Source organism: Leucoraja erinacea, chromosome 17 (assembly GCF_028641065.1).
Source record: "Leucoraja erinacea ecotype New England chromosome 17, Leri_hhj_1, whole genome shotgun sequence".
Classification (NCBI taxonomy): Eukaryota; Metazoa; Chordata; class Chondrichthyes; order Rajiformes; family Rajidae; genus Leucoraja; species Leucoraja erinaceus.
Window position 1 is genome coordinate 31042156 of NC_073393.1, and position 27506 is coordinate 31069661.

At 40.2% G+C, this 27506-nt stretch overlaps 1 protein-coding gene across 2 annotated transcripts in view; it reads right to left on the reverse strand.

Annotated features, from left to right (window-relative positions):
* Positions 1–21718, reverse strand: part of usp10 (ubiquitin specific peptidase 10) — a 72817-nt gene extending 51099 nt beyond the window's left edge. Inside the window, exon 1 of one of the 2 annotated variants that reach the window (XM_055648917.1) lies at positions 21577–21718. In XM_055648917.1, the coding sequence (XP_055504892.1) occupies positions 21577–21597 (21 nt within the window). In that variant the 5' untranslated portion in view covers positions 21598–21718. Of the gene's footprint in view, positions 1–20923; positions 21023–21576 lie in introns of those variants that run through there. The other variant, XM_055648916.1, reaches the window with a different exon arrangement.
* Positions 21719–27506: the final 5788 nt, after the last annotated feature.

The following is a 27506-nucleotide window of genomic DNA, read 5'->3' on the forward strand; positions in this document are numbered from 1 at the left end:
TTCCTTTTCATCAGCATGCCAATAGGGCAATCTAAAGGAATCATTAAAAATCCCACAATCACAATATCTAACAATGCCAGGCACAGATTATGTACTTGGTTCAAAAGCAAAAAGCAAGAGCATGCACTAGATAATGAAACATTTCAGGAGTGACAGCCAAGTCTGGATTTTCCATATCGCCTCAATATCACAAATGAGACAAAGTTATTGAATTTCAGGGATTTTGCAGTGCAAGGATATCAATTTAATACGGTTAATTTAAGCACGCTAAAATACGCAATGAAATGCAATCCTTTATCACAATGGATTGGTTCATTTAAGTTGAGGTCTGGCATTATAGCTATAAGATTAAAAAAAAATTCTTCCATGCATTGTATTCAAGAAACTTAAAAGGCTGCAGATGCTCGAGTCTTAGGCAAAAAAAGTTTGCTGGAGGAACTCAGCGGATCAGGTAGCATTTACTGAAGGAAATGGGCAGGCAACATTTTAGATTGAGACCCGACACTCCTTCCTCATGGCTGGCTTTAACAATAGATCTCACTGTCCAACAGCGCGGTGGGGGACTTTCAATTTAGGATTTGGTTTTCATCGCCACCTTCGAGGCAATTAAAAAACCCAACACTGGTCCTTCAAGTGGCCTGTTTATCCAGACCATAAATCAAAAAAAGCTCAAATTATCAAAGGCGACAAGAATTTAGATCTGGAAGCTCACACATACTAGTTTTCCCGCAATGAATTAGTTCCCAAAGCCGAAGCTTAATTCAGTTTGTTATTATTGTCACGTGCCCAGATATGGTGAAAAGCTTTTGTTTGCATGCTGCCCAGTCAAAGACTATGCACAATCAACCCATCTACAGTGTTCAGATAAAGGGTACAACAAGATAAAGTCCTATTAAAGATAGTTCAAAGTTCTTGACAGATCTGAAGGGAGATCAAGGAAAACAAAGTTAGTGTAAGAAATGCTGCTGCTGAAATAATGGTTTTAAAGAGTGTGGCAATTGTATTGAATGATAGTAGTTCCTCTCCTGGGACCAGCCTAGCTCTGAGCACATATTTCTGTTTAACTTGGAATGATAAAATATAACACAATTGTAGACATGTTGTATTGCACCACAGGGTATTACAATATTCCGTCAAGTTGTTATCCATGGGAATTGTGAACTTGACTGTTCAGGTCACTGTAATGGAACCTTGGTTTTCCTGTCAAGAATGTTTTTTTCCCTCCAAATAGCTATCAGGCGCACAGTTTTGCACACAATCTCAGATGCGATGCCTCCAAGCATCCAACAAAATGAACTTGGCCCATAGACCAATTATTTTTCATGGATCTTGTGGGTAGTAATCCTTTCACCTCAAGTGACTCAGTCTTTTAGTGTGATCAAGTGAAGAAAACCGTTCACTAATAGTCCCACAGATGGCCAGTTTGGGGTTTTCTAGAGCCACTCTGCTCCAGATCTCACCCAAGCATGGACCAAAGAGCTGAATTCTACAGATGGAGCGAGAAGCCATAACAGCATTTGACTGACTGATTGTGGCATCAAGACACACTGGTTAAACTCATGGTAATGGACAAACTTCAGTGAGTGCAATCTTCCAGTCCAAGAGCAGAATCTTCCAGTGGGTGGATGCTTGCTGACAACTGCAATATTTAATTCCATTCGCAACGTAACAAATGAAGCAGCCATAAAGCAAGATCCTGCCATCAGTCAAGCCTGGGTTAATAAGTAGTGGCAAGTTACATTCATGTGACAAGTGCCAGATAGTGCCATCTTCAATAAGACGCTAGCTTTACCTTGCACTAAACGTTATTCCCTTATCATGTGTTTGTGCACAATTGAATGGATAGATTGCAATCATGTATTGTCTTTCCACTGGCTGATTAGCACGCAACAAAAGCTTTTCACTGTACCTTGGTACAAGTAACAATAAACTAAAAGCTGAACATTTACCCTTGACATTACCATCAAGGCCCACCCCTCCATCTTCAACATCCAGGGGATAACCGTTGACCAGCAGCACCACATGACTTTTCACATGAATACCATGGCTTCAAGAGCAGGTCAGAGTCTGTGTACCCCGTGGCAAGAAACTTGCCTCCAAGCACTACAAAGTATTTCCACATGCACAAGTCAGGAATGTGATGAAATGCTCTCCACTTACCGAGATAAGTGCAGCATCAATTACTTTGAAGAATCTCAAAGCTACCCGGGACAAAACAGAGGGCAAGTCTGATATTTGGATACCCATCATCCGTATTACCAAGTCTATTGTTCCTGATGGACAAGGCAAGTTTGGCAAAGGTGACAGAACATTTGCTGATTTTTTCACTCCACAAACTATACTTTTTGGGCCACGTATGCTGAAACAACCAGAATTTCATTAATCATGCAAAATCTTGGTAGCTAAAAGAGTTGTTTGATATTGATTGGTATGATGAACTTGGTTCTTTCAACAGAGAATCAGATGAATAGGAAACAAAGAGCACCATATGTGAAGAGCAGGTTGATACGAGGTGGGAAATATTATTTGCATCAAAGCAGCATGGCAAATAGACTACTGCCCATTTTGAATTAAGATGCCAGTAAATTGTAGATATGTGGATGTAACCCAGTCCATCATATAAACCAGCCATTACCCTCTCCTCTCCCATCAATTCTGTCTACACTTCACTCTGACTTGGGATAGCAGCCCACATCAAGGACCATTTTCACCTTGGTCATTTCCTCTTATCTCTTGTCAGGTAGAAGATAGAAAATCTTGAAAGCATGCCCCACCCAATTCAGGAATGGCCACTTCCCCCTTGATATCTGATTACTGAATGGTCCTCTTGCAAGATAAGGTGTAATCCAGATTTCCAACCCACCTCATTGCAGCCCTTGCATTTTTATTTTATTTGCACTTCTCTGTAGCTTTAACAATATTATGCTCTAACACTATATTCTACACTGGCATTTATCTCTTTGCGCTGCCTGTTATATAATACTAATTGTTGATTTAAAAAGCATATCTGAAGTCATAGACAAGATGCCCAAGTCATTAAGCCCAAAATACAGCCTTTCTGCTGAGCAGTTACAGATGCACAGATACGTAGATCAATTCAGTTTACAAAAGCAGCAGTGAAGCGATCTCTGTTGCAATCCCAGTTCCAACCTCATAGCTTTGAGTGTTGGTGTCTGACTCATTTGTAGCACTACTTGTACCAATGCACTTTCATACTTTCTATATTTGATTGGTTTGTAATTTATGGGTATATCCGTAAATATAGCACTCAGTAATGAAACTGAAGGTTTCTAAACTTCCAGGTTATTTTCCTGTTTTTATGTAATATTCCCATAGTTTCATATCCTGTATTTTAAGTAGTATAGATTATGGTGTATACCCAAAATAATGAGATGAAGCAAAAATAAATAAATCTGTTTTTACAAAGAAAAATATCAGATATGTCCCTGTGTTTTCTTGACTTTTGAGACATTTTTCAAACATGCTTTCATCAAACCTATAGGCTAATTTATACCAGGACGATTACATAAAATTTGCAATTAAATCTCTATATGCCAAGTTCTGATTGTGCTTACGATTTTTTTAAATAATTTATAACCCGATAAGTTGTTTTCTGATGCCCCGAGTTTTTGTAGCAGTGTCAATTTGGTGACTTTTTAAATGTGAATTAAAAACAGAGCAACCAATTTTATATTCTAGTTTACTCATCTATTTTAGCGATGTCTCATTCGTGTGCACATGTGCACGCGCGCGTGCTCGCGGGGGGGTGTGTGTATGTGCGTCCGTTGAGTAACGCCATGAATGCTATTTATAGCACTATAATGTTTTTTTGTTGCACTCATCGTGATTTAAAAAAAATATCAAACAACGCGATTATAATGACCCTGGCATGAACTACGGGCCGCGTGGTGGGTTAGATGCCGACATTTTGTAAGGGAGCTTCGAAATCAGTAAGTGTTCCACATGTCTTATATGGGGTTTTTTCTTGTCTTTTAAAAAATAAATTTGAGAGTATTAAATTTTGGTCGAATTTGATCACAAATGAGCTCAAAAGGATCATAGGTAGGCCCATTTTTTATCCTGTGGTATTTCATTATGATTTAATAACTTTCAAATTTGGCCACCCATGTTACAGGTTGGTACCCTTATTCACGGAAACGCCCATATACAGGATTTTGGAGCAAAGGACCAACACCAACTAGCAGAAACGAAGCCAATACAGACGCTTCCAGCTGCATGCTTAATAAACAAGCTGGAATTATTTTTGGAAAATGCAATGTCAGGCAAATTAATTTTTACCTGTGGTCCCAATTTCACTATATTTTAAAATACAACGCTGTTTATAATGACAATTTCATCTTTGTAGAATGATATAAAGACAAATTTTATATTAAACTTCAATGTAATCAATTAATAAATACTTGAACTAACGGCAATATTAAAGTAAATCGTACCAGGGCATTTTATTGGACTACAATCACAATGAAAGCACACTAAAAAGGGATTAAGATTAAGAAAAATAAAAATTTCTCTTACATAATGCTTCGAGGCTACAAGGAGGGAATTGTGATGATTTAGACACCCAATACTGCCAAATATAGCAGAAAGAGCACAAAGGCGAGATGGAGGAATGCATTCTTCTTAGGCATGTAGGTTTGGAAGAGGTAGGGTATTACAACGCTCGTGTGCCAGGAGCCAAAATAGCTTAGTAAACACAGGAGTAACGAGTAAGCAGGGCTAGGTACTACCGAAGATACAAATAAAATGAAACAAAGCCATTTATGGAGTCTGTAACATTGAAAGCAAACCAAAGACAGCGCCCAAAAACAGTACAGCCAATTATGGATGAGAACCTGAACACCAGATTGACTGCAGATAGACATAAAATGCTAGAGTAACTCAGCGGGACAAACAGCATCTCTGGATAGAAGGAATGGATGACATTTTGGGTTAAGACCCTTCTTCAGACCTCAGCATTTTGTGATGCTGCCTGAGTTACTCCAGCATTCTGCGTCTATCTTCAGTTTAAACCAGCATCTGCAGTTCCTTCTTACAACATACCAGATTGACTGAGGCAAGCATGGATACGGCTGCACAAGGTAGAAATGGGCCATCTCTACTATACCAAAGGAAACAGAATAGCACATCAAAATCAGTAGCTCAGATAAATATCTTCCGATGTGTCTCAACCTAAGACAATGCCACAGTTCAGACAAAGCCAGACAAAATCCCAAAGATTATCGTCTCCCAAGTACCGTCTCCACAACAAACATTGTGTATTTTGAATCAATACCATCAAGTCTCCTGCCACTGGTAAGTCACCAGCTAGTTTAGTGCATAGTTAGAATCAAACCTTCCTGCATAAAAAGTCACAATTTTATATCACTAAGAAGGACCCACACTTTCCTTCTCGCTGAATGAGAATATGTAAATTAGTTACACATCACAGACTGATGTAGAAGAAAATTATACAAACATTAATGATCATAAAGACTGATGTCTAGAGCCAGGATTTTGCCATGAATGCCATGTGCCTTTTCATGAATTTTTTGATTTCATTAAGATAATGCTTTTTCATGATCGAGTGCCTAAATTAGCCTTTTTTTTTGCCGATTTGCTAAAAGGTCATGCTATTTTCTCTAGTTGTACCGTGATTACAATGCCGTTTTCTATGTTAACACATTAATATTCATGTTATTATGAACGTATTAACATAGTATAAATTACAAGAAAATTTCCACCACTGGGGCAAAACCGGGGGCGTCACCGTCAGTCGTTCATTCATTCGTGCTGCTGCCCGCTGGTTCAGTCTTCTCCAAAACCTATTTATTGTTTCAAACTTTGCAAACTTCCCACACTTCCCTTGAGAAATGTGGCAAAACATTAGTGAATAACTTGCAGGTTTTCAACAAAGTAACTGACGATATTCGTAAAGTTCTTGGCGATGTAGGTAAAGACATACAACGAAAATGTGAGAGAGTGATTTTAGCTAACAAAGATCTTGAAGAAATACAAAACATAGCTGAAGTTCTCAAAGGTAGTTGTAATGCACAATATATCGACATGAATATAGAGTCTGTAGCTTGTTTCGGGAATGCACCAGTGACCTCAGCTGAGGTTGAAAGAAGTTTTTCACCACTGAAGCATATTCTGTCTGACAGACGGCATAGTTTAACACCAGATAATTTAAAAAAAAAATGCTAGTAATCATGTGCAACAAGGCAACTTTGGTCATTTAATGTAGTATACCTTTATATTATGATTTTTGACCATACTTTGGTGGAGGAAATACATGCCTTTTTTGTCAATAAATGTTCATGCCTTATTTGTAATTTTATTATGCCTCTTTGCCTGCCTATTTCAGACTTTTTTAGTGCCTAAACATCCTAGCTCTACTGATGACTAGTGAATGGATTGTTTCTCTGACTTTAATCACTTTGCAGCATTTACATCTACATATCAATTCAAAATCGCAACAGCCCCAAATCCAAAGAGGCAGCCTCAAATGATAAACCGAGTGAATGAAGTACACCCAGTTTGAAACACTGCATAGAATGCACGAGTAAATTTTCCAGGTAAAAAGTCTGTTCAAAACAAATCAAACTTGATCTATTGCAGCAAAATTCATTTCAATCTCTTGCAGCTTCACTGAATGCTGAGTGCAAATTTGCCACTTTGGGAAATGGTCAGATACAAACCATTCTTCAAAACTGCCAAGTTAAAGAAGTGCAACTTTAAATTTGACCATCTAATCTTAATACATTTTAAACAAAGCTAACCATAAGTCTTCAGCTACTGCATATTCTCATTTGTACAAAAAGCAAATAATGAATTTGGAAAATTAGGCTGCTGATCCCCAACCGTCACCTTAACATCTATCGTACATTCGGACACTTGACGGATTCAACAAAATAAGCCATGCTTCATCGAGTAACAGATTTTAAGATAATGGCATACTTAACATTATTGATTTAGAAATGGTCATCTTACTGCTTTTATACACACTGAAATATTCTATGTGATAATACATGCAAATCAGTTTCAAAGGGAAACCATGGTTCCAATCAATTACGTGGGTCTATTGGGCAGAATTTACAAAGTTAAAAACTAATGATTAATTTGAAAACAGGGGACAATTAGAGCAAAGGGAATAATACACCATATCCAAATAATGGTTTACAAATCCTTACAGCAGCTTGGAGCCACAGAAATGATCAATTAAAAACTGGACATGAAAGCTTCTACACACAATGTGCGTTTCATCTTATCTCACATATGCCAACCCAAAATGTTGCCTCTCCATGTGCCCCGGAGATGCTGCCTGACCCAGTTATTCCAACATGCGTTTTTTTGTTTTTGTTTTACACACATTAATTCCAACCAGATTTTCTTTTAACTTTCCCTTGTGTGCCCTCAAAGAGATATGAACAAAGTAATTCATTGGTTGCAACAATGGTAGCAAGAGTTGCAAAAAAATTATGCAAGCACTTCTCATTTCACTTTTTGACCCCAGACTATTAATAAATACGATGACCACCACATGCACTCTAACCTTCAAGTAAAAAAGTGTTAGAATTATAACTTTAGCTGCTTTTGAAAACAAATGCAAAAATTCTTAGAGTTTCTTGGATAATGTGAATCTTTCACCAGTAATCCATTGTTTTCCTTCTTTTTTTTCCTTCTTGGTCCTCCAAAATATTCCAAATGTAATTTAAACTGGAGGTGGTGTTGCCTAAAACAAGCAAGGTCCCAAGTTCATGTTGCTAGTCAGGCCGACTCAGTTGTGCATTTTGTAGCAGTCTGCAGTATGAACTAAGATTCTAAATTAATATAAATCAACCCCAAAATGGACAGTATACCAACGGGAATGTCTCCCGACTTTAATTTGGAAAAATAGTTGGGTCAATTAGGAAATTTAAATAGTATTCCTACACATTAATGGGTATTTCTAAACATTAGCCCCACTTGAAGGGCCTCGACATGAAATATCGCCCATTTCTTCTCTCTAGAGATGTTGCCTGTCCTGCTGAGTTACTCCAGCATTTTGTGTCTACCTTCAATTTAAACCAGCATCTGCAGTTCTTTCCTACACATTAGCGCCCACTATTCTATGTGCAAGCTCTCTCGGCACTGGCAAAGTGTGCATTAACTGTCTTTCAGTTTCACACTTCTTAAATTGGGACTGGCACACTTACCAAGTAACATGCTGTTAACTCCAGATATTCTACGTGTCTGTTTCTCAAATCAGAAGCCTGCTACATTATAAAAATAATGACACAGCTTCAGATGGAAAGGGATCAGCACAAAGCAAAAGACAAACTACAAATTTTTGAAAGAGGAATGTTGTTAAGTGTGTCAAGATCTCGGTGAATGAAGTCATCCTCTCTACTGTAGGTATAGGGAAAACAATGTTCTTCATTTTGGAGGGTTAAAAATTCAGTTTTCTGCAGAAATTTAATAAGCTATAAATCTACTTTATCCAAGCACATCAGTTTTAAGTTAGTCACGTTTATCTACTAATGCACAGTACCTTACTTTCTTAATGTAGAAAATTGTAATGAGAGTTCCAAAAACTTGAAGTCTACTTTAAATTAGTTCAATATTGTTTTAAACCAGGCAATGATTTTAAACATTTTAATGATTCAGTCTGTTTATCATGAATTATAACTCCTGTACATGCGATTAAAGAGTTTCAAGCGAAGTCTGCTTCCATCTTTGAACACATATTTTAATATTTTAAAAGCACACATTTCTGTATAAATCTGTTGAAAGCCAACCCTGACAGATGCAACTCTTCTCCCCATCCCCCTCCACACCCGCAAAAGCTGCAAATGACAAATCTAAATCATAAAACTGGTCATTATTCAGCATTGAACCTGCATCTTAGTCAGATCATAGCAAGAACGTATAGAAAATGCTACTGCCAAACTGCAGACATGATTGTAATCCTGCATCCAGCACTCTCAAACAGTTTGAATGCAAATAACTAATTAAAAATGTACTTTAATCAGACTGTAATATGAATATCACCAGCCACAAAATTCTGAAGTCATTGTTATATTTAACCTTCAACAACTGGCATGTTAATAATCTATTTTAAAAGTATCTCCTTGAGATGGGAATGATCCTAGCATTTATTGTGGATATTTTATCGCCCTGTAAATAGATAATTAAGACCTTATGTTTCAAATATACTATATATATTGAACTATTTTTACGTTCTGTGATTTGTACAGGTAAGAATTATTTTATGTAACTCGCAATTTTTACATTTGTGTTGATGATTTTGCCATAAAAAACAGCATACACAACACATTAGCACGTATCCCATCTGTGCATTGATTTAAGCAAAACAAAACCAATTTCTTTGTAATCCATTTTCATCTGCTTTTCTTTGAACTTTGTTCCTATTGGTTCATATTTCATTCTTTAAAGTTCAGTTTTTTCCTAGTTCACACAAACTTTAAAGAATGAAATATGAACCAATAGCAGAAAACACGAGAAAGGCATCATAATAGCTAACACTGTGCAGAACACTGCCCACACTTTCAATTCTCTTGGAAACATTGAATTCAGAAACAGTTTATGGTTTTGCATACATGCAACCGGAATTAACTCAACCCCAGCAGCTAGATCAGTCAACAATACAATTTAGCATTTATCTGGTGATGGGATTAGGTACTGTTCAATGCAAGTATGTTGGATACTAAATTTTATCCCCTGATTGAAATAGAATAAATGATATGCAGCTTTATACAAACACAATATTTAGATTGTACAGTTTAGGGAATCTGAACAGATATGGACGGGCAAAATGTTACAAATCAAAGATGCTTTTTCAATGGCAAATCAATCTCTAATCATCAAAATACTGTTATCTGTGATATGCTCACAAATTCTGTACCCTCAAAGAATTTTGAAGGGATCCATTTTAATCCAGAAAAAAACAATAAATTGTTACTGACAAATTATTACACAGATTACATTGTGAGTGTATACTATACACATTGGTAATCATATTACTAAATTGTCCACTGCAATTAAAGCCAACTCAGTAACTTGCAAATTATTCATGTACATCCAAAGAAATGTTATAAAATTTCCCTAGTACTGAACTGTACTTCCACCATTTAAAATAGATGGTAGACACTTTATTATGTTATTCTTAATTATTTTGAACATAGATGTCAATTGATGCCAATGTTATTAATACTGGATGTTAAAGAATTTACCAATTTGGGTGGCACAGCGGCAGAGTTGCTGCCTTACAGCATCAGGCACCCAGGTTAGATCCTGACCACAGACACTGCTTGTACGGATTTTGTATGCTCTCCCTGTGACCACGTGGATATTCTCCGAGTACCCAGGTTTCCTCCCACATCCCAAAGACACGCATGTTTGTAGGTTAATTGGCTTTTGTAAATTGCCATGTGTGTAGGACAGAACTAGTGTATGGGAGATTGCTTGTCAGCATAGACGCTGTAGGCAAAAGGGACCATTTTCATGCTATGTCTATAAACTAAACTTCTTCACTACCCCACTATTTACACATATTTCAAATCCATGTCAATTGTAGAAAGAGCCAACCAAATTTCATTTCAGCTTGTCGTACTAGATCAAGCTTAGGTGGAAATAGAACACTAATTTTCTTGACATCTTTTTCAAAATGCGTCATTTCATAAAAACAAAAACTTCAAATCATGAACATTTAAAACAAAAGCAAAACATTTTTAAGACAATAACCTTCCAGCAGAACTAACAAAAGTTACAGTAAATACATTTCTATTTCAGAGAAGGGGATTCTGTCACAGAGTGAAGGCCAAGAGACAAAATGATATCAATCGCGGTACTGACTAAGGGGCCAGTAATGGCTTGTTAATCACAGCCAAAACTGTCTGGAACAGGTGTAAATAGAGAGAGATGAATTGAGGCAAAGCAAAAACAATGCTACAATGAAATACAGAGAGGCTGCAGTTAATAACAATCTGAAATAAGAATACTGGACATGCCCAGCAAATCATGCAGCACGTGTGGAGTGACGTTATATAATAACAAATATTACAGATTATCATCACAAGCAAACAGCTTCAAGAGAAATCAGGAAAGTATCTAAAATTTGTCAGAAACTGTGTAGAAACAGCTCCTTTGACATGCTGAGACACTCATTCTATCCTAATCCATTTTTCCTTCTCCTCATTCACATTAACAATCCCCACCCCCTCAGAGATCTACCGCCTACACATAGAAAATCATAGAATCATACAGCATAGAAAGGAGCCCCATCGGGGCATGCCAACCATGATGCTTATTTACCCTAATCCCATTTGCACACATTTGGCCAACATCTCTTTATAGCTTCCCTATCCAACTACCCATCCAAAAAACCTTTGACAGCTCAATCCAGACACTCGCCACACTGCAAAAAACTCACCTGTCAGATCTCCTTCAAAAATATTTCCCCTTACCACATTGCACACTAAACTAAAAGGGCAAGTGGATAGCTGCTGACTATTGTGACCATTCGCTTTTTATTCTTCCGCTTACTGCTGTGGTCACTGCCTCAGTTCCAGCAATGTGCTTCTTTTCTCTCTCTCTTTCTTCATTTCTGTCATTGCACTGGGCTCTCTTGGCTTCCAACTTATTGCTCGTTCACTGTTCTTCCCACTACTCCCCGTCCCAATCTGAAGTTTTAAACAGGTTTTCTGAACTTTCCTAGTTCTGAGGATCGGTCATCAAACGGAAAGGTTAGCCATTTTCCCCCTTCAAAAAAAGATACCTGACCGCCGAGTACATCCAACATCTTTGGATTTTTATTGTCAAAAGCGCTGGTGGATGTATACACTTCAATTTTAGGGAGAAAATTAAAAAAATTGAACAATATATAAAATGCCACATACCGATTATAGCAATTTTTGATTAACTACGGAATCCTGTTATTTACAGCCCCCCTCCTTCACTTTTACTATGGATGTTCAGTCACTCTACACCTCCATCCCCCACCATGAAGGTCTTAAAGCCCAGTTTCTTCCTCGACCACAGAACCAGCCAAGTTCCCTCTACCAACACCCTTCGCCGCCTCGCAAAGATGGTCCTTACTCTTAACAACTTCCCCTTCGACTCCTCCCACTTACTCCAAACCCACAGCGTAGCCATTGGCACTTGAATGAGCCCGTGCTATGCCTGCCTCTTCGTTGAGTACATTGAACAATCGCTGTTCCAGTCAAGCACTGGTCCTATTGCCACACTCTATCTCCGCTACATTGAAAACTGCATCGGGGCTACCACCTGCACCCATGCAGAACTCACAGACGTCATTGACTTCACTGCTAATTTGCATTCTGCATTCAAATTCACTTGGACCATCTTCGATATACCCCTACTGTTTCTTGATCTCACCATCTCCATCATAGTACAGGGCTCGAAATTAGCGGTTGCCCGGTTGCCAATGGCGACCTAAAGTGCCATCGGGCAACCTAACAGCCGTCCCATTTTGCCTGGCTTGGCAAGCAACTCTGAGCGGTCCCCCTCTCCATCTCTCTCTGTCATTCTCTGTCTCCGCCCGCCATCCGTAACCGCGTCCGGGCCGCCGGTTCTCCGCTCTCCGTCCGCTCATCGGCCGGTACGGCAGGCTGCCTTGCACATGCGCACTGCTACGACCAGCACATCCTTTCCCTTGCACATGCGCACAACCACAGCCAGCACATCATCGGCCGCCCTGCACATGCGTACTGCCACGGCAACTGGTCGGCACCAGCCACTTTCTCCCTCCCTTTGCATTGTGGGAGATCTAGCCGCCATTGCTCTCTGGTCGCCGCCTCGCAAGCAAGAATTTCATTGTCCTATCTGGGACACGACAATAAAACTCTCTTGACTTGAACTTAAGCAAAAAAGGGTTCCTGGGGAAAAAAGAGGTACCTTAAATTTAGTTGCGTCTGGTTGGGTAACTATGGTAGGGTGAAGACTATTCCATGCTTTAATTGTGCGGGGGAACTCCATGGAGCAGCCAGCATCTCTGGATAGAAGAAATTGGGTGGCGTTTCAGGTAGAGACACTTCTTTACATTTCCTCTGGTTTTAGTGTTTTTAGTTTAAAGATACAGCGTGGAAACAGGCCCTTCGGCCCACCGAGTCCACGCATCAACTGTTCACTAGTTCTATCCCACACCTTAGCGGCGTAAGTCACGAGTCAATAGTGCTTTATTCTCTCACGTCCCAGTTAGAACAATGAAATCCTTACTTGCAGCAGCACAACAGAATATGTAAACATAGTACTCTGTAAACAATGTTATAAACGAGAAAACAAAACAGTCTATATTTATATATGAATATGCATATGAATATGAAGTATATAAATATACATAGAGAATTTACCTCCTGGGATTAATAAAGTTCTATCGTATAGTACCGTGTGTGAAGGAAGGAAGGAACTGCAGATGCTGGTCTAAACTGAAGATAGACACAAAAAGCTGGAGTAACTCAACAGGTCAGACAGAATCTCTGGACAAAAGGAAAATATTACGTTATGGGTTGGAAAAAAGTTCCTGCACAACTGGAATGTGGAAGGAAACAAGAGCACCCGGAGAAAACCCATGCAATCAAAGGGAAAAGGAGCAAACTATTGACAGCACCCACATTGAGGATCAATTCCAGGCCTCTGGCAATTTTAGGCTGCAACTTTATGGCCAATGTGCTGTCCCCCAGTCTTGAACTGAATTAAAATATACAGTAGCTGTAAAGGGGGACATAGTGTCACTTAAGAGATTTAAGACTGAAAATGGATAGTTTCATTTTTTTAGTAACAAAAGTTATCAACATATACTTTTTTGTGTGTTGGAAAATAATATAGTGGCACAGCTGGTGGGCTTGCTGCCTCACACACCAGAGATCTGTGTTTGAATTTGCACATTCTCCCTGCAAGCGTGTGGGTTTCCTCCCACATCCCATTGGCTTTGTAGGTTAACTTCTCTCTGTAAAATTGCCCGTAATGTGTAGGGAGTGGGTGAGGAAAGTGGGATAACAGAACTTGTGTGAATGGGTAGACAAAAATGCTGGAGAAACTCAAGAGGGTGAGGCAGCATCCATGGAGCGAAGAAAATAGGCGCCGTTTCGGGTCAAGACCCTTCTTCAGACTGATGTCGTGGGGAGGGGGGGGAGAAAGGAAGAGAACTGGAGACAGTAGGCTGTGGGAGAGCTGGGAATGGGAGATGGGAGAAAGCAAGGACTACCTGCAATTGGAGAAGCCAATGTTCATACCACTGGGGTGAAAACTACCCAAGTGAAATATGAGGTGCTGTTCCTCCAATTTGCAGTGGGCCTCACTCTGGCCATGGAGGAGGCCCGGGACGTAAAGGTCCGATTCGGAATGGGAGGAGGAGTTGAAGTGCTGATCCACCAGGAGATGAGGTTGGTTATTGTGAACTGAGTGTAGGTGTTGTGCGAAGCGATCGCCAAGCCTGCTATTGGTCACATCGAGGTTGATCACATGCTGAATAATCCAACCAGATTTTTGTTTGGAAGTGGAAAGAAATCTAAGAAATTGCATTTATTGCAACGTGTAAAACTCGATGAGATACTGTATTATAATTTTGCTGCATGTCATTGCGGTATATATCATGTCTTGATTGGTGAATATGTTTAGTTTATGACTTTAATTGAAGCAGAAATAATATGTGAATGTTTCAGTGACCATAATTCCAACCAGTAACTACGCACTTCGTCCGAGCACACTATCACATGCGTCATGCAAGCCGTCTTAAATGACCACCTAAACTGTCATTTGGCAACCTAAAAAGCTGCCGAGGTTGCCCTTTTGTCAACTGGGGAAAAAAAGTTAAGCGAGAGCCCTGTAAGTAGGCTATCGACTGACACCTATTAAAAACATACTGACCCCACAGCTATCTAGAGTACACTTCTTCCCACCCTGCTTCCTACAAAGACTCTATCCCCTACTCCCAATTCCTCAGTCTACGCCACATCTGTGCCCAACATGATGTGTTCCATACCAGGACATCCAAGAAGTCCTTATTCTTCAGAAAACGGGGGTTTCCCTCTTCCATCATAGAGGCCCTCACACGCGTCTCCTCGGTACCCCACAGCTCCGCCTTTACTCCCCCTCCCCTAATCACAACAGGGACAGTGTTCCTAGTCCTGACCTTTCACCCCATCAGCTGTCAAAAACAGAACAGAATACTCCAACGTTTTTCGCCACCTCCAACGGGATCCCACCACCAGCCGCATCTTCCCATCTTCACCCCTTCTCGCTGAAACCATTACCTCCGCAACTCCCTGGTTAACGCAGCCCTTCCCATCTAACTTCCCCACCCCTCCCCGGTATTTTCCCCAGCGTCTGCAGGAAATGCAATACCTGTCCCTATACCTCCATCGACTCCGTCCAAGGACCCCGACAGTCTTTCCATGTGAGGCAGAGATTCACTTGCACCTCCGCCTACCTCATCTACTGTATCCACTGTTCCAGATGTGGACTCCTGTATATCGGCGAGACCAAGTGCAGGCTCGGCGATCGTTTCACTGAATAACTCCACTCAGTCTGCCTAAACCTATCTGTCTGCCTAAATATCCTGGTTGCTAATTACTTGAACTCCCCCTCCCATTCCCACCTTGTGAAAGAAGGAACTGCAGATGCTGGTTTAAACCGAAGACACAAAAAGCTGGAGTAACTCAGCGGGACAGGCAGCATCTCCGGAGAAAAGGAATGGGTGACATTTCGGGTCGAGACCCTTTTCAGATCATACTGACCTTATTGTCCTAGGCCTCCTTCATTGTCAAGAGTGAGGCCCAGTGCATATTGGAGGAATAGCACCTCATATTTCACTCGGGTAGCTTATACCCCAGTGATATAAATATTGACTTCTCCAACTTCAAGTAACCCTTGCTTTCCTTCTCTCTCCATCCCTCCCCCTTCCTAGTTCACCAACCAGTCTGACTAGCCCCCTGATTACATTTTATCTATGCTCGTTGTCAGCTTCTTCTAGCTAACAATGATCTATTCTACATTTCCCTTGTATTCATCTCCTTTGATGTTTCATTTCACACATTACCTTTCCTTCTCTGTCTTTCTCGCCCGACACTCGGTCTGAAGAAGGGTCTCGACCTGAAACATCACCCATTTCTGTCTACTTTCCCCCCCCCCCCCCCATATATAAAAGGCTTAACATCATGCATCCTTGCCCACTGAAAATCTTTCCACCTTACAGTTTCATTAAGAATATTATTATTTCAAAGGGTTTCATGCAGCTCAAATTCAAAACTATTCCTAGTGTGCCAAAAATAACCATCCAACATTGAAAATAATACAGTATGGCTAAATTGATAATATACAAAGGTGTTTAAACAAAAGAGTGTTATGCAAAATAATCACCCATCATTCCAATAGAATTGTTAAGATTTATTGCTCAATTTGTTAGCTCTTGGCATCAGAGAAAAGCTATTCAATGTAATTACAAGCATTAGGCAGAGTGGTAGTAATATGTTCAGTGGTATTTTGAATATGTTTTCTTGGTTACTGTTTGAAAACTAAGCGTCTTTTCCAAAATCAAGCAGGTTTCCTTGTCAGACAATGGGTTCTTCAAATGACAAGGGCATGGTCTGCGAACCATCATTCTATTAAGTTCATCACACCAAGTTAAAAACAAGATTCTACTAAAAGCAAAACCTGCATAACTAAAAAGCATTCCTCTGTTATATTAATTGTGAACAGCCATTACCACTCATCATTAAATCTAGTTATTCACCCATCTTTCAACATAGATTGAGAGATTACATAGCACAATCAAAAATAAATTTACTTCCTTCCAGCAAAAAACAAACAGCTGGAGGAACTTAGAGGATCACGCGGCACCTGTGGGTGGAAATGAACAAAGATGTTTCAGGTTGGACCCTTCTTCAAGCAGAAGGATACCAACCTGAAAAGTCATCTGTCCATTTCCTTCCACAGATGCTGCCTGACCCGCTGAGTTCTTCCCAGTTTGTATTTTGCTCAAGATTCCAGCATCTGCTGTTTCTTGTGCTTCCATTTTACTTCATTTCAAATTCTGGACCATAATAATTAGATATATGAACAAGAACATACTCAGAAGCATGATGAATCTGAGCATTTTTTCCTAAGAACTGTCAAAGACAATAGCCAAAAATAGTCAAAGGACAAAGGACATTTATTGTCACATACACCAATTGGTGTGAAATTTGGGTTGCCATTGCAGCACACCAATAAAAATAAATACAACATTAAAGAATTTAACATTAAACATACAAAACATCCCCAAACAATGGTTCCCACTGTGAGGGAAAGTAGCAAAGTTTAGTCCACTTCCTCTATGTTCACCCATGGTTCAACTATTGAGTCCTCTGCAGTCACCAATACGGCGGCCCGATGTTTCAGGCCCTCGCCGGATGATGGAACTCCGGCGTCGGAAGAACACTCTTCAGGGGCTTACAGCTCCGAAACAGCCGCGACTTCCGAAGTCCACGGGCCGCGCTGGTCGGAGCTCCAACACTGGCGATTTTGGCGAAAGATCCCAGGCTCAAAGTCAGCGCCACCGCGGCTGAACCCTTCGCAGACCCCACAGCTCCACGGTTGAAGTCGGCAGTCACAGCACTCCGGAGCTCCACACGGCGACACGGGTAAGGCATCGCCCGCTCCGCAATGGTACCGCAGTGCTGTGCTGCCGCTGAAGCTGCAGCTTGCTCTGTGTGGTCTCCAGCATGAAAGGCCGATCCAATCCAGGTAGTAGGCTGCGAGGAGGGGGGCGAAGATGCGGCTCGGAGGAAGGAAGCATCGTCATCCCAGGTAAGGACTGGAAAAATCGGCCCCCCCCATATAAAAAAGACTAAAGGGCCTCCAAAACAAAACTGCTGCAGGCGAGGCTGCCACACTCTATGGCGCCACCACTCAGTGAAATAAAAAACAGGAACAGATTTAGCTGAAGTGTCAAGGAATCCTGAAAAACAACCTACTTTTACAAGCATACTTTTTAGTTACTTGTCATGAGTGCATAAGCAATAGTTTATCAAAACAGTGCAAGATTCAAAATTAACACTGGTCACATAGATAGATGACAGCAACAATGAGTGAATTTCAGTAACAGGAAAAAAAGCAGATCTATACTGCAGTTGTCTCAGTAAATATGCAATCCTACAAAGTGATAAATTGCTTTCGCCTTAGATAATGAGTCTCTTAACTAACATCCTTGGCTTTTAAGCTTGCAACTAATTTAAATCTTGACTTTTTTTACTTTTACAAAATATATTGAGGCACTTTCCTAACGAGTCTAATCTTGGTTACTTCACTTCTTAACCATCCCCAATAAAATAAACTTTTAATCAAAAGGCTACAACATGATTCACACTTAATATTGCATTTACTGCCCATGTGTTTTTTTCGCTTTCACAAAACAAAATACAGTGGTTTAATACTTAATTTTAGGTATTATGTTTGTTTGGACATTGCATGTAGCATGCGTTATAAATGTAAAACATACGTAGTATAGACGCAAGAGAAATATTATTAAAAAAAACAATACGTGTCTATGAGGACAAGTTAGTGTAAGGGTTACCAACCTGGGGTAAATTTCGCCTACCCAGGGGGAAAATTTGGTGTTTCTGGATTTGTACATATTTTTTCTCATTGACTGACTGCGTTTGGTTCTGGTATATAACATCATTAGTTGTTCATAAATAAGTGAAATAACATTGTTATGCGCTGTTAAAAAGTTGCCAGGGGTAAATGGGACGAAAAAGTTTGGGAACCCCTGAGTTAGAGCCTATGACGACAGCTTGGTCAAAAAGTATTATTTGAAAGAGAAAAGGAAGAATGAAATGCAAAGAGACAGAAAGATTCAAGGAATTCCAGAGCCTTGATATTTGGTAGTTCCAGCTCCCGTGAAGCATAAATAAAATCAGGGAAACATTTAGAAGGGTCAAATATAAGAGGCCTGGGAGATAGTAGGGACAGACTAAGATGAGCTAAATTCATGGAGAGAAGTGAAGACAAGAATGAAAACTTTAAAATTGAGACATTATTTTACTGGGAGCTGATGTAGGTCAATGCAGAGACTGAGCTTGATCCAAGTTAGATGAATGTAAAAAATACAAGAACCAGCATGGACTAAGCCAATTGGTCCATGGTAACGCCAACATTTAAAATGAGTGTGATCGATGCTTCACTTCCAGCGCTACATAATCATAGAGCACAGGCGGTCAAACTCTTGACTCCCTAAATATCTACAGCAAAAACTCAGCGAGTTCCAAGTTTAAGCCTTGTTGAATGCTGAAAAGGAAGCAAACTAGAATCATCAAGTGTTCAGGTTTCAAATATGCAGCCACGGATTAAGCATGTCAGCTTAGATAATAGTAGGTCTCAGCAACTTTACAAAGAAAAATTGTGATTTTAGCTACATTTGCATATTTGTCATTGTCAAAATTAACAGTAAATTCATAAACAGTAGCCCCCCCCAGTAATGGCAACATTTAGTAAGATTGTGGCTGATATTTCACCACAAGCATTATTCTAATTTCTGGGGCGCAGAATGAACATAAGATAAGGGAGAAGCAACTGAATCATCTATTTCATACCTCCCAATCTTTTGTTCGATAATATTTATTGTATTTTTTCATGGATATAGGATAAATAGCCTATGGATTAAGGTGAAGGGAGATAGCACAGGCATAAGTTTAAAACAAAGTCAATTAATGTTTATAATTACATCCGAAACTAAAAATCCAGATTTTCTGCAGCATATTCTGACAAATCTAATAATGCATTGTTGTGGTAAGAATGCTGTGCAATGTCAAAATGAAAACATGTCACCTTAAAGAAAGTTTTTAATTATGATACTCACTTATTTTAAAAAGACCACCACTGTAGAAATAATGCTAACTTTTGGATTGAGGAATATAATGAGCTCAAAATTTAAAAAAAAAATCATTTGAATGCTTCAACATTAATTAGAAAATGGTTTATGCCTGTAGAAAATAAGTATTATATTATGAATGAAAGGCAAAATATTTCAGGAGTTTTACATCACAGGAACTACAAAATGCATAAAATCTTATCTGTCTAAATTGTCAGTCGACAGGCAGATATATTTTGGGAAATATTAGTAATTTTTGGTAAGCTTGTAAACTGCATCATTCATTATGCCCCTGTTAAAATTCTTTAATTACACATCGATCACAGGTTTATTTTGGACATACAGAAGCACGACCTCCAGCATGGTCCGCCATTCAGAGCTTTGTCCTTTAATATCACAAGTTTCATTAAACTACTGATCACAGATTTAAGATTAATATTATGTATTTATTCTCATTTGCACAAAAGCTCCAAACTTCCGAACTTCTAAAAGATGTAATATTTTATCTTGAGTTGTGAAATCTTCAGCTAATTGAGTTGTCACTCAAACCATAACCTACTAAACACACAATTCTCATTTCCAATTATGAAATTATTTTCTGCTACATTTACTGCATGAATGAATTTCTACTTAAAGTAGATTCCTATAGATCAAGTTCAGAACATCTTTATAAACTGTTGAATAAACCTGCCATTCAACTAAGAAATCAATGAAATAGCAAGAACTGTAACATTAACCATTTAAAAAGTGATAATTTCTCAGTAACGACCAATTTGCCTCAGCATTAACCTTTTTCTAATCCAGCATTAAAATAACAATTGTGAACATGTTCACATAATATTTCGACAATTGACCATTATGGTTTTTAATTAAATGTTGTCTCCATTGATTTGCAGAATTTCTGGGGGAAAGATACCTCATCTAATTAGAAATCAACACTATAGTTTCAATATCCTCAACAGTGCTTATTGTTTAGGATGAGTATGCCACAAAAGATTATCAGACAACAACGTTTCTCCGCATAGTAAGAATGACAAAAAAAAGCGTGCAACCGACCGTCAAAATGTTTGGTTGTAAGATATGCAAAAGTCTCCCCTCGAAAAAATATCGGAATCCATTTTGCCCATTCCTCGCTATCATGTCCAAACACGCGTGGATCTTGGTGATGTCCCACTCATCTGCTGTGAATAAAACCAACGCTCCCCTCTACCTTCCAAGAACTCGGTCGCAATTCACCCGGTTAAACAGGCGGGCAAACATTAATGTGCAGCAAAAAACAGTCCCCACGCTGGAATGAATCATCGGAATCATCACCAGCCCGCTAGCGAGCGAGCATGCACCCACCCCTCCCCCACCCCTTATCTCATTTTTAATGTTTTCTCCGTAAACCTAACATTTAGAAACGCAGCCGAATATTTTTTTTAAAAAAGGCAGAGGGCAGGGCCGCAGCGTGTTTTCTGTGCAGGCGAGAGAGGAACAGGTTGGACAGGGCTCCTTCTTTCGGAGGTGCATCGCGCCGAGGGAAGAGAGCCAGGCCGCAGAATACACCCCGGGGCCTAAAGCTCGACCTCATGGATTTTTTTTTCAATCACCCTGAAAGGAAATAAATAAACTCTTCCCGGTTTTTTTCTCCTCCCCGTTGCTTTGTACCCCGCGCGAAGGATATACGTTTGCTCCGGCGCCACGCCGCCCTACCCGGCTCTCCTCACCTTTATATTGTTACTAGCCATTTTGCAGCTTTTGAATGAGATAACTCATGCTTCCCCGTTTGCCGCCATGTTGTCTGCTCCGGGGCTGCGAGTGCGCGTGCGCGCCGCTCCCCGGGCTCAGCGCCCCCTCCTCCCTCGCTCCCATCCCATTGGTCCAGGGAGGACGGTCTACGCTCTCCCATTGGCCGGCGGCTGCAGTCCACGCTCTCCCATTGGTCCGAGGAGCCGCACCCCGCCCTCCCATTGGGCGGTGGCTGTGAGTCCCCGCTCTCCCATTGGTCGGTAGCAACGGTCCTCGACCTCCCATTGGTCGCCAGGCGGATTGTCCCGCTCCGCCAATGAATTGCGGGTCTGAGGCAGCATGCCAGCTGATTGGACAGAGCGCGACTGAGGGGAGCTCCCAGCTCGGGGTTGGTCACTTCCCTTCGGGACGCCAACCCATGTGTGGGCATTGTATTCAACAGCTTCAGGTGAACTTTCACTAACCAACACTCCTCCTCTCTCCCCCCCCCAACACTAACTGTCTCCCCAACACCCCCACTCTCCCAACCCCCTCCCCCCCCTCTCCCTCTCCCCCCCCCCCTCCTCCCTCCAACCCCTACTCCCCACAGAATATTACTCCAGCAATTTGTACCTTCTGCAGTTCCTAGTCTCTCTGCATTTCTGTGTTTTGTGTACAAATGGGTCTGAACACTGTGTTCAAGAAGGAACTGCAGATGCTGGAAGATCGAAGGTACACAAAATTGCTGGAGAAACTCAGCGGGTGCAGCAGCATCTATGGAGCGAAGGAAATAGGCAACGTTTCGGGCCGAACCCCTTCTTCAGACTGTAGAAGGGTTTCGGCCCAAAACGTCGCCTATTTCCTTCGCTCCATAGATGTTGCTGCACCCGCTGACTTTCTCCAGCAATTTTGTGTACCTTGGGTCTGAACACTACTGTGTAAGGCACTGTTGAATGATAACATAATGTATAAAGAGTTCTGTACAGATTTTTTGTATGTACTTGTCATTCTGAATAAAGTTTTTTTTTCTATTTAAAAGACAATTCTGTTCTCTGCTACTTTGCACTTGGCTCCAGTTGTCTACTTGGGGTTTAGATTTACGTTTATTATTGTCACATGTACCAAGGTACCATGAAAGCTGTTGAATGATAACAGAAGGTATAAAGAGTTATGAAAGCTTTTGTTTGCATGTTATAGCAATGTCACAAAATTTTGAGATTTAAAAAATCAAGTCTGCAATTTATCCCATCAGATAAAGCATAAAAGGAAGTTTAATTTGACACCTAATTCACTTTCATATCTTCAGTTTAAAAAAAGTCATGGCCATTTTCATACTCGGAAATTAACATCTTGTTCCCTATTGCTTTTCCATTGACTTAACACAAAAGCTGTGATCGAGGACAGTCAAAAGCCCATACCTTTCTTAAAAATTAAGAGAACTGAAAGAAAATGTCAGGTATTGTAGATTGAAGCATTCTGAAACAAATATGAAACACTCTTACTTGGATGACCTGAATTAAAGCATATAATTAGTTAGTTACCCAATTGTAGCTAATTACAAAATTCAATTACTAGATCTAAACAACTATCCATTTCTTAAGAAAAGATTAACATTTTTAAATAGCCTGTGTCCAAATAACATTCACACAAGAATTCACTCTATAACATGATTTTTAAATCTCATTGTCATGAATTTATAGGCCAAATGGAAGGAATTTAGTGTTTAATACCTGTAAATGAATGGCCATTTTAATCATCTTGCGAGTGAGATTTTGTGGAACACGATCGTTTGGAACGTTGCGGTTGCAGTGAATTTAAACTCCATATCGGCAAGAAAAATAGTGCCGGTTCATACCGTCTACTAAGTCACCTTTTCGCAACGTAAAATTTGGATTAAGGTCATCCTAAGAAGCACGTTTATATGTAAAATAAACGGCTTTCCTTTAGCTGTCCTGTATAACTGAAATCCGTCCCGGTTATCAGTGTTCACGGCATTAGAAGCGGATTTTTATTTTACTCCAGCGCTGAAATTGTCCAGCGATTTAAAAAAAAAAAAAAAAAAATTCAGAGAACAGCCGTCGGAACAATTATTCAGCATAAGCTAGCACCCCGAGAAAATATATCCAGGACAGGCGATAGAAAACCGCATTTTAACCCCGCCCCCCCCACTCCCCTTCAAAGGTGCCAAAGTTGCGCACACGGCCAGTGACAGAACTGCAGCGCCGCTGAAGGTAAGTTTTGTAACATACCTACATGTTATCCAATCAAATATTAATACAATCACGCCAAACACAAGCACAGAAAAGTTTGAGCGAAGAGAAATAAACTAAAGTGCTGAATGTAGTTTCTTAGTAATTGTTCCAGAAAAAAAGTCCAATGTAAGCAGTTTGGGGAATCAGGCCAGTACCATATCTTATGGAAGGACCTTTCAGAAGTCTGATAACAGAGGGGAAGAAGCTGTTCCTCAGTCTCTTGGTAAGCACTTTCATGCTTTAGTATCTTCAGCTCAACAGGAGTGGGGAAGAGAAGAAATGGCCAGGGTGGGAAAGGTCCTTGACTGTGTTAACTGTTTTCCCAAGGCAGCGTAAAAGCATGTGCTTGGCTTGATTGTATTCATATACAGTAAGCAAACAAAAGCTTTTCAATGTACTTTGGAGCACATGACATTATTAAAGCAATATCTATATAGATCAAGAAGATAATCATTGACCTTCCATTTCAACATGATTTTCCTTCCCTAACAAGACAACGGACCTGATACATTAACTCTGTTTCTCTTCTCACAGATACAGCCTGACCGGCTGAGTATTTACTGCATTTTCATATTTTATTTTTGATTTCCTACCTTTCCAATTTTTTTCTTAATCCACCCTGCCCACCCCACTGCCTTCCAACATTGGGAAACGATATGAGTTGAGAATGCTGTCAATAACAGAGCATCTACATGACTCTGGAATAGACAAATTCCAAATATTCCCCATCCTTCAAATGATTTATACCCTCTCATTTCAGTCAAACTTGCCTTGTTTCGAGAATGTGACATGCTTCTGGATTCCTCAGGCTAATCTTATTCACTGGAATGAGCTTTCTCTTCTCCATTCCTTTGACCACTGTCTCTGCAATTTAATACTACATTTTTTCTAGTAAGCTGCAATAAATCACCACCCTCTCTCCCCTCCTCTCTCTCCCCCCCTCTCTGTCCCCCTCCCATTGTTACGGAGCTTTTGCATTTTTCAGCTTGAAATTGTGCAATATGGTGCATACTGTAACGAGTCTTTTAACTTACACTTGAATGCAATGTTTATGCTTTAAATTGGATTAGCTATAAATAACGTTGGACTAAATTACATTCCTAATTACATTCCACAGTAGAGCCCAGGCTCTGATCAACACGTGCAGCACATGAATGATTTTAGTATATTCATGTATGGAAATCAGATTATAATCAAACACCTGGCCCACGTTGACCAACCTGGGTCTCACTGCACACCTGGTACTACTCCTGACCCTGACTCCAGTTGCATACCTTCTCTCATTCCTGACCCTAAGTCCAGCCTTACACCTGCGCCGCGCCCCCCGCCCCCCCCGACCTTGACTCTGGATGCACACTTGGCCTTGCTCCTAGCCACTCTGCACTGAAAATATATCTGGCCCACATATAAAGCCCCATATTTGACCCCCTGGACTGAACCTATTACGTTCAAGTCCACAAGTGCTTATTTAATGCGGTAATCTTTTATGGCGCACTTCACAGACCAAATTATGTATAACAAAATTTGCTACATCCATTGGCTTCCTTGTTATCTAACATGCTAGTTACTTTGTCAAAGAAGCCATTAATTGGCTAAACACAATTTCTCATCTGTAAAATTATACTCACAGTTGTACAAATATTATGTACCATTTCTTTCATTTTCCTAACAAACTGTACGAAGTCATTTTCACCCCCCAATATTTTCAGTATTTTGCTGTCTTCCTCTCAGCTGGGACTTTTCCGAGATGCAAAGTCCAATAACTATTTATTTAAGCAATATTATTCTATTAAATGTGATCTTGAGAGCACATCATATTTTCTGTGGTATTCATAACACAACAATGATAAAAAAGATCTTTGTTTTGATTGCACCTACCAATGTGCATACATTATTGTACCTGTATTACAGTTAATATGTACCTAGGGCAGATTTTTGTTCCAATGCTCCCCATTCCCAATTACTTTTACATTGAAGTGAGTGAAATCCAAGTGACGTTTAAATGACATCATAAAAGTAAAACCTCCGGAATGGATGATATTCATTCATTCGATGATGTTCATCTACGTGGTTGGTTGGGGTCAGTATCAGCACAATTACTATATTAAACTTTGAATCTTCAGATGTCCTGGTTCAACCTAAAACTAAAGACAAATAATATTCTCCTCACACATTCCTCTGCAAGTATCTCTGTCATTCCTTTAAAATATGCCCCATTCATTGAACAAGCTCTTAAATATCGCATCCGAATCAGTTTCCATCTGATTACACTCCTTGAGGATGTTCATCTACGTGTTCAATAAATCAAACATCGAGATTGGGGGCATTTCTATTCATCCTGTCAAAGGAATTGGAGGGGGGGGGGGGGGTAGAAATAGTCAGTGAGGTAAACAAACATAATAGTTGAGTGGCAAATGGCAATAGTGCTACCTTCCCAATATTTAACTGAAGGAAATAATGGGTTATCGGGGCTGAATGTTGTGACTTGCATGTCATTATTACACTTATCCCATCCCCCTGGATATTCCGGATTAATAAATTAAGGTTTTGTCAACTAATTACAAATCAGGCTAATTACAAATCAATAACATTAGCCCACTCCGAAACATGAAGCACTGAGCATTGGGATCCAGACATCATGGACAACTGGCCTCAGTTCCCCGCTCACATCTGGCAGTGTTCTCCATCTGAATCAGGGGCCGCGGAGCGTTTTTGAAAGTGGAGAGGCTGAGCGATCACTGATCACTGGCCTTGAGGGTACCCAGTGAGGGAAAGGAGCAACCGAGTGAGGAGAGGGTGTGGAAGGGGGGGGTGTCCCCCCTCCCAGGGTAGAGACTTATTGAAATTTGATGTATTAAAATCATGTTTTAATGCATTGTAGAAGTATGATTTCAATTTTTTGTATGAAGTATTTTTAAGAGGTAAATTTTAAGGGGCTATCTTTTTCCACACAAAGGGTGGTGGGTGTATGGATCAAGCTGCCAGAGGAGGTAGTTGAGGCAGGGACAGTCCCAACGTTTAAGAAACAGTTAGACAGATACATGGATAGGACAGGTTTGGAGTGATATGGACCAAAAGCAGGTAGTGTAGCTGGGACATGTTGGCGGGTGTGGGCAAGTTGGACCTAAGAGCCTGTTTTCACACTGTATCACTCTATGACTACTTTATACCTCCACCATGCACGAATGCTTCAAAATCAAGTGATCGAGTTTTATTGCCATATACTCAAGCATAGAAACATAGAAAATAGGTGCAGGAATAGGCCATTCGGCACTTCGAACCAGCATTACCATTCAATATGATCACGGCTGTTCATCTAAAATCAGTACCCCTTTCATGTTTTTTCCCTATATCCCTTGATTTTGTTACCCCAAGAACTAAATGTAACTCTCTTGAAAACATCCAGTGAATTAGCCTGCACTGCCTTCTGTGGCAGAGAATTCCACAGATTCACAACTCTCTGCGTGAAGAAAGTTTGTTCTCATCTCAGTCCAAACTGCCCCCCCCCCCCTTTATTCTTAAACTGTGACCCATGGTTCTGAGCGCCCCCAACATCGGGAACATTTATCCTGCAGTTACAGTAAGTGAAAATCTAGCAGGCAAGCAGGATGCTTTCTCCAACCACTCCCATTTGAAGTCCACTATCTTCCACCATTTCTACCCAGTGCTTGGTATTT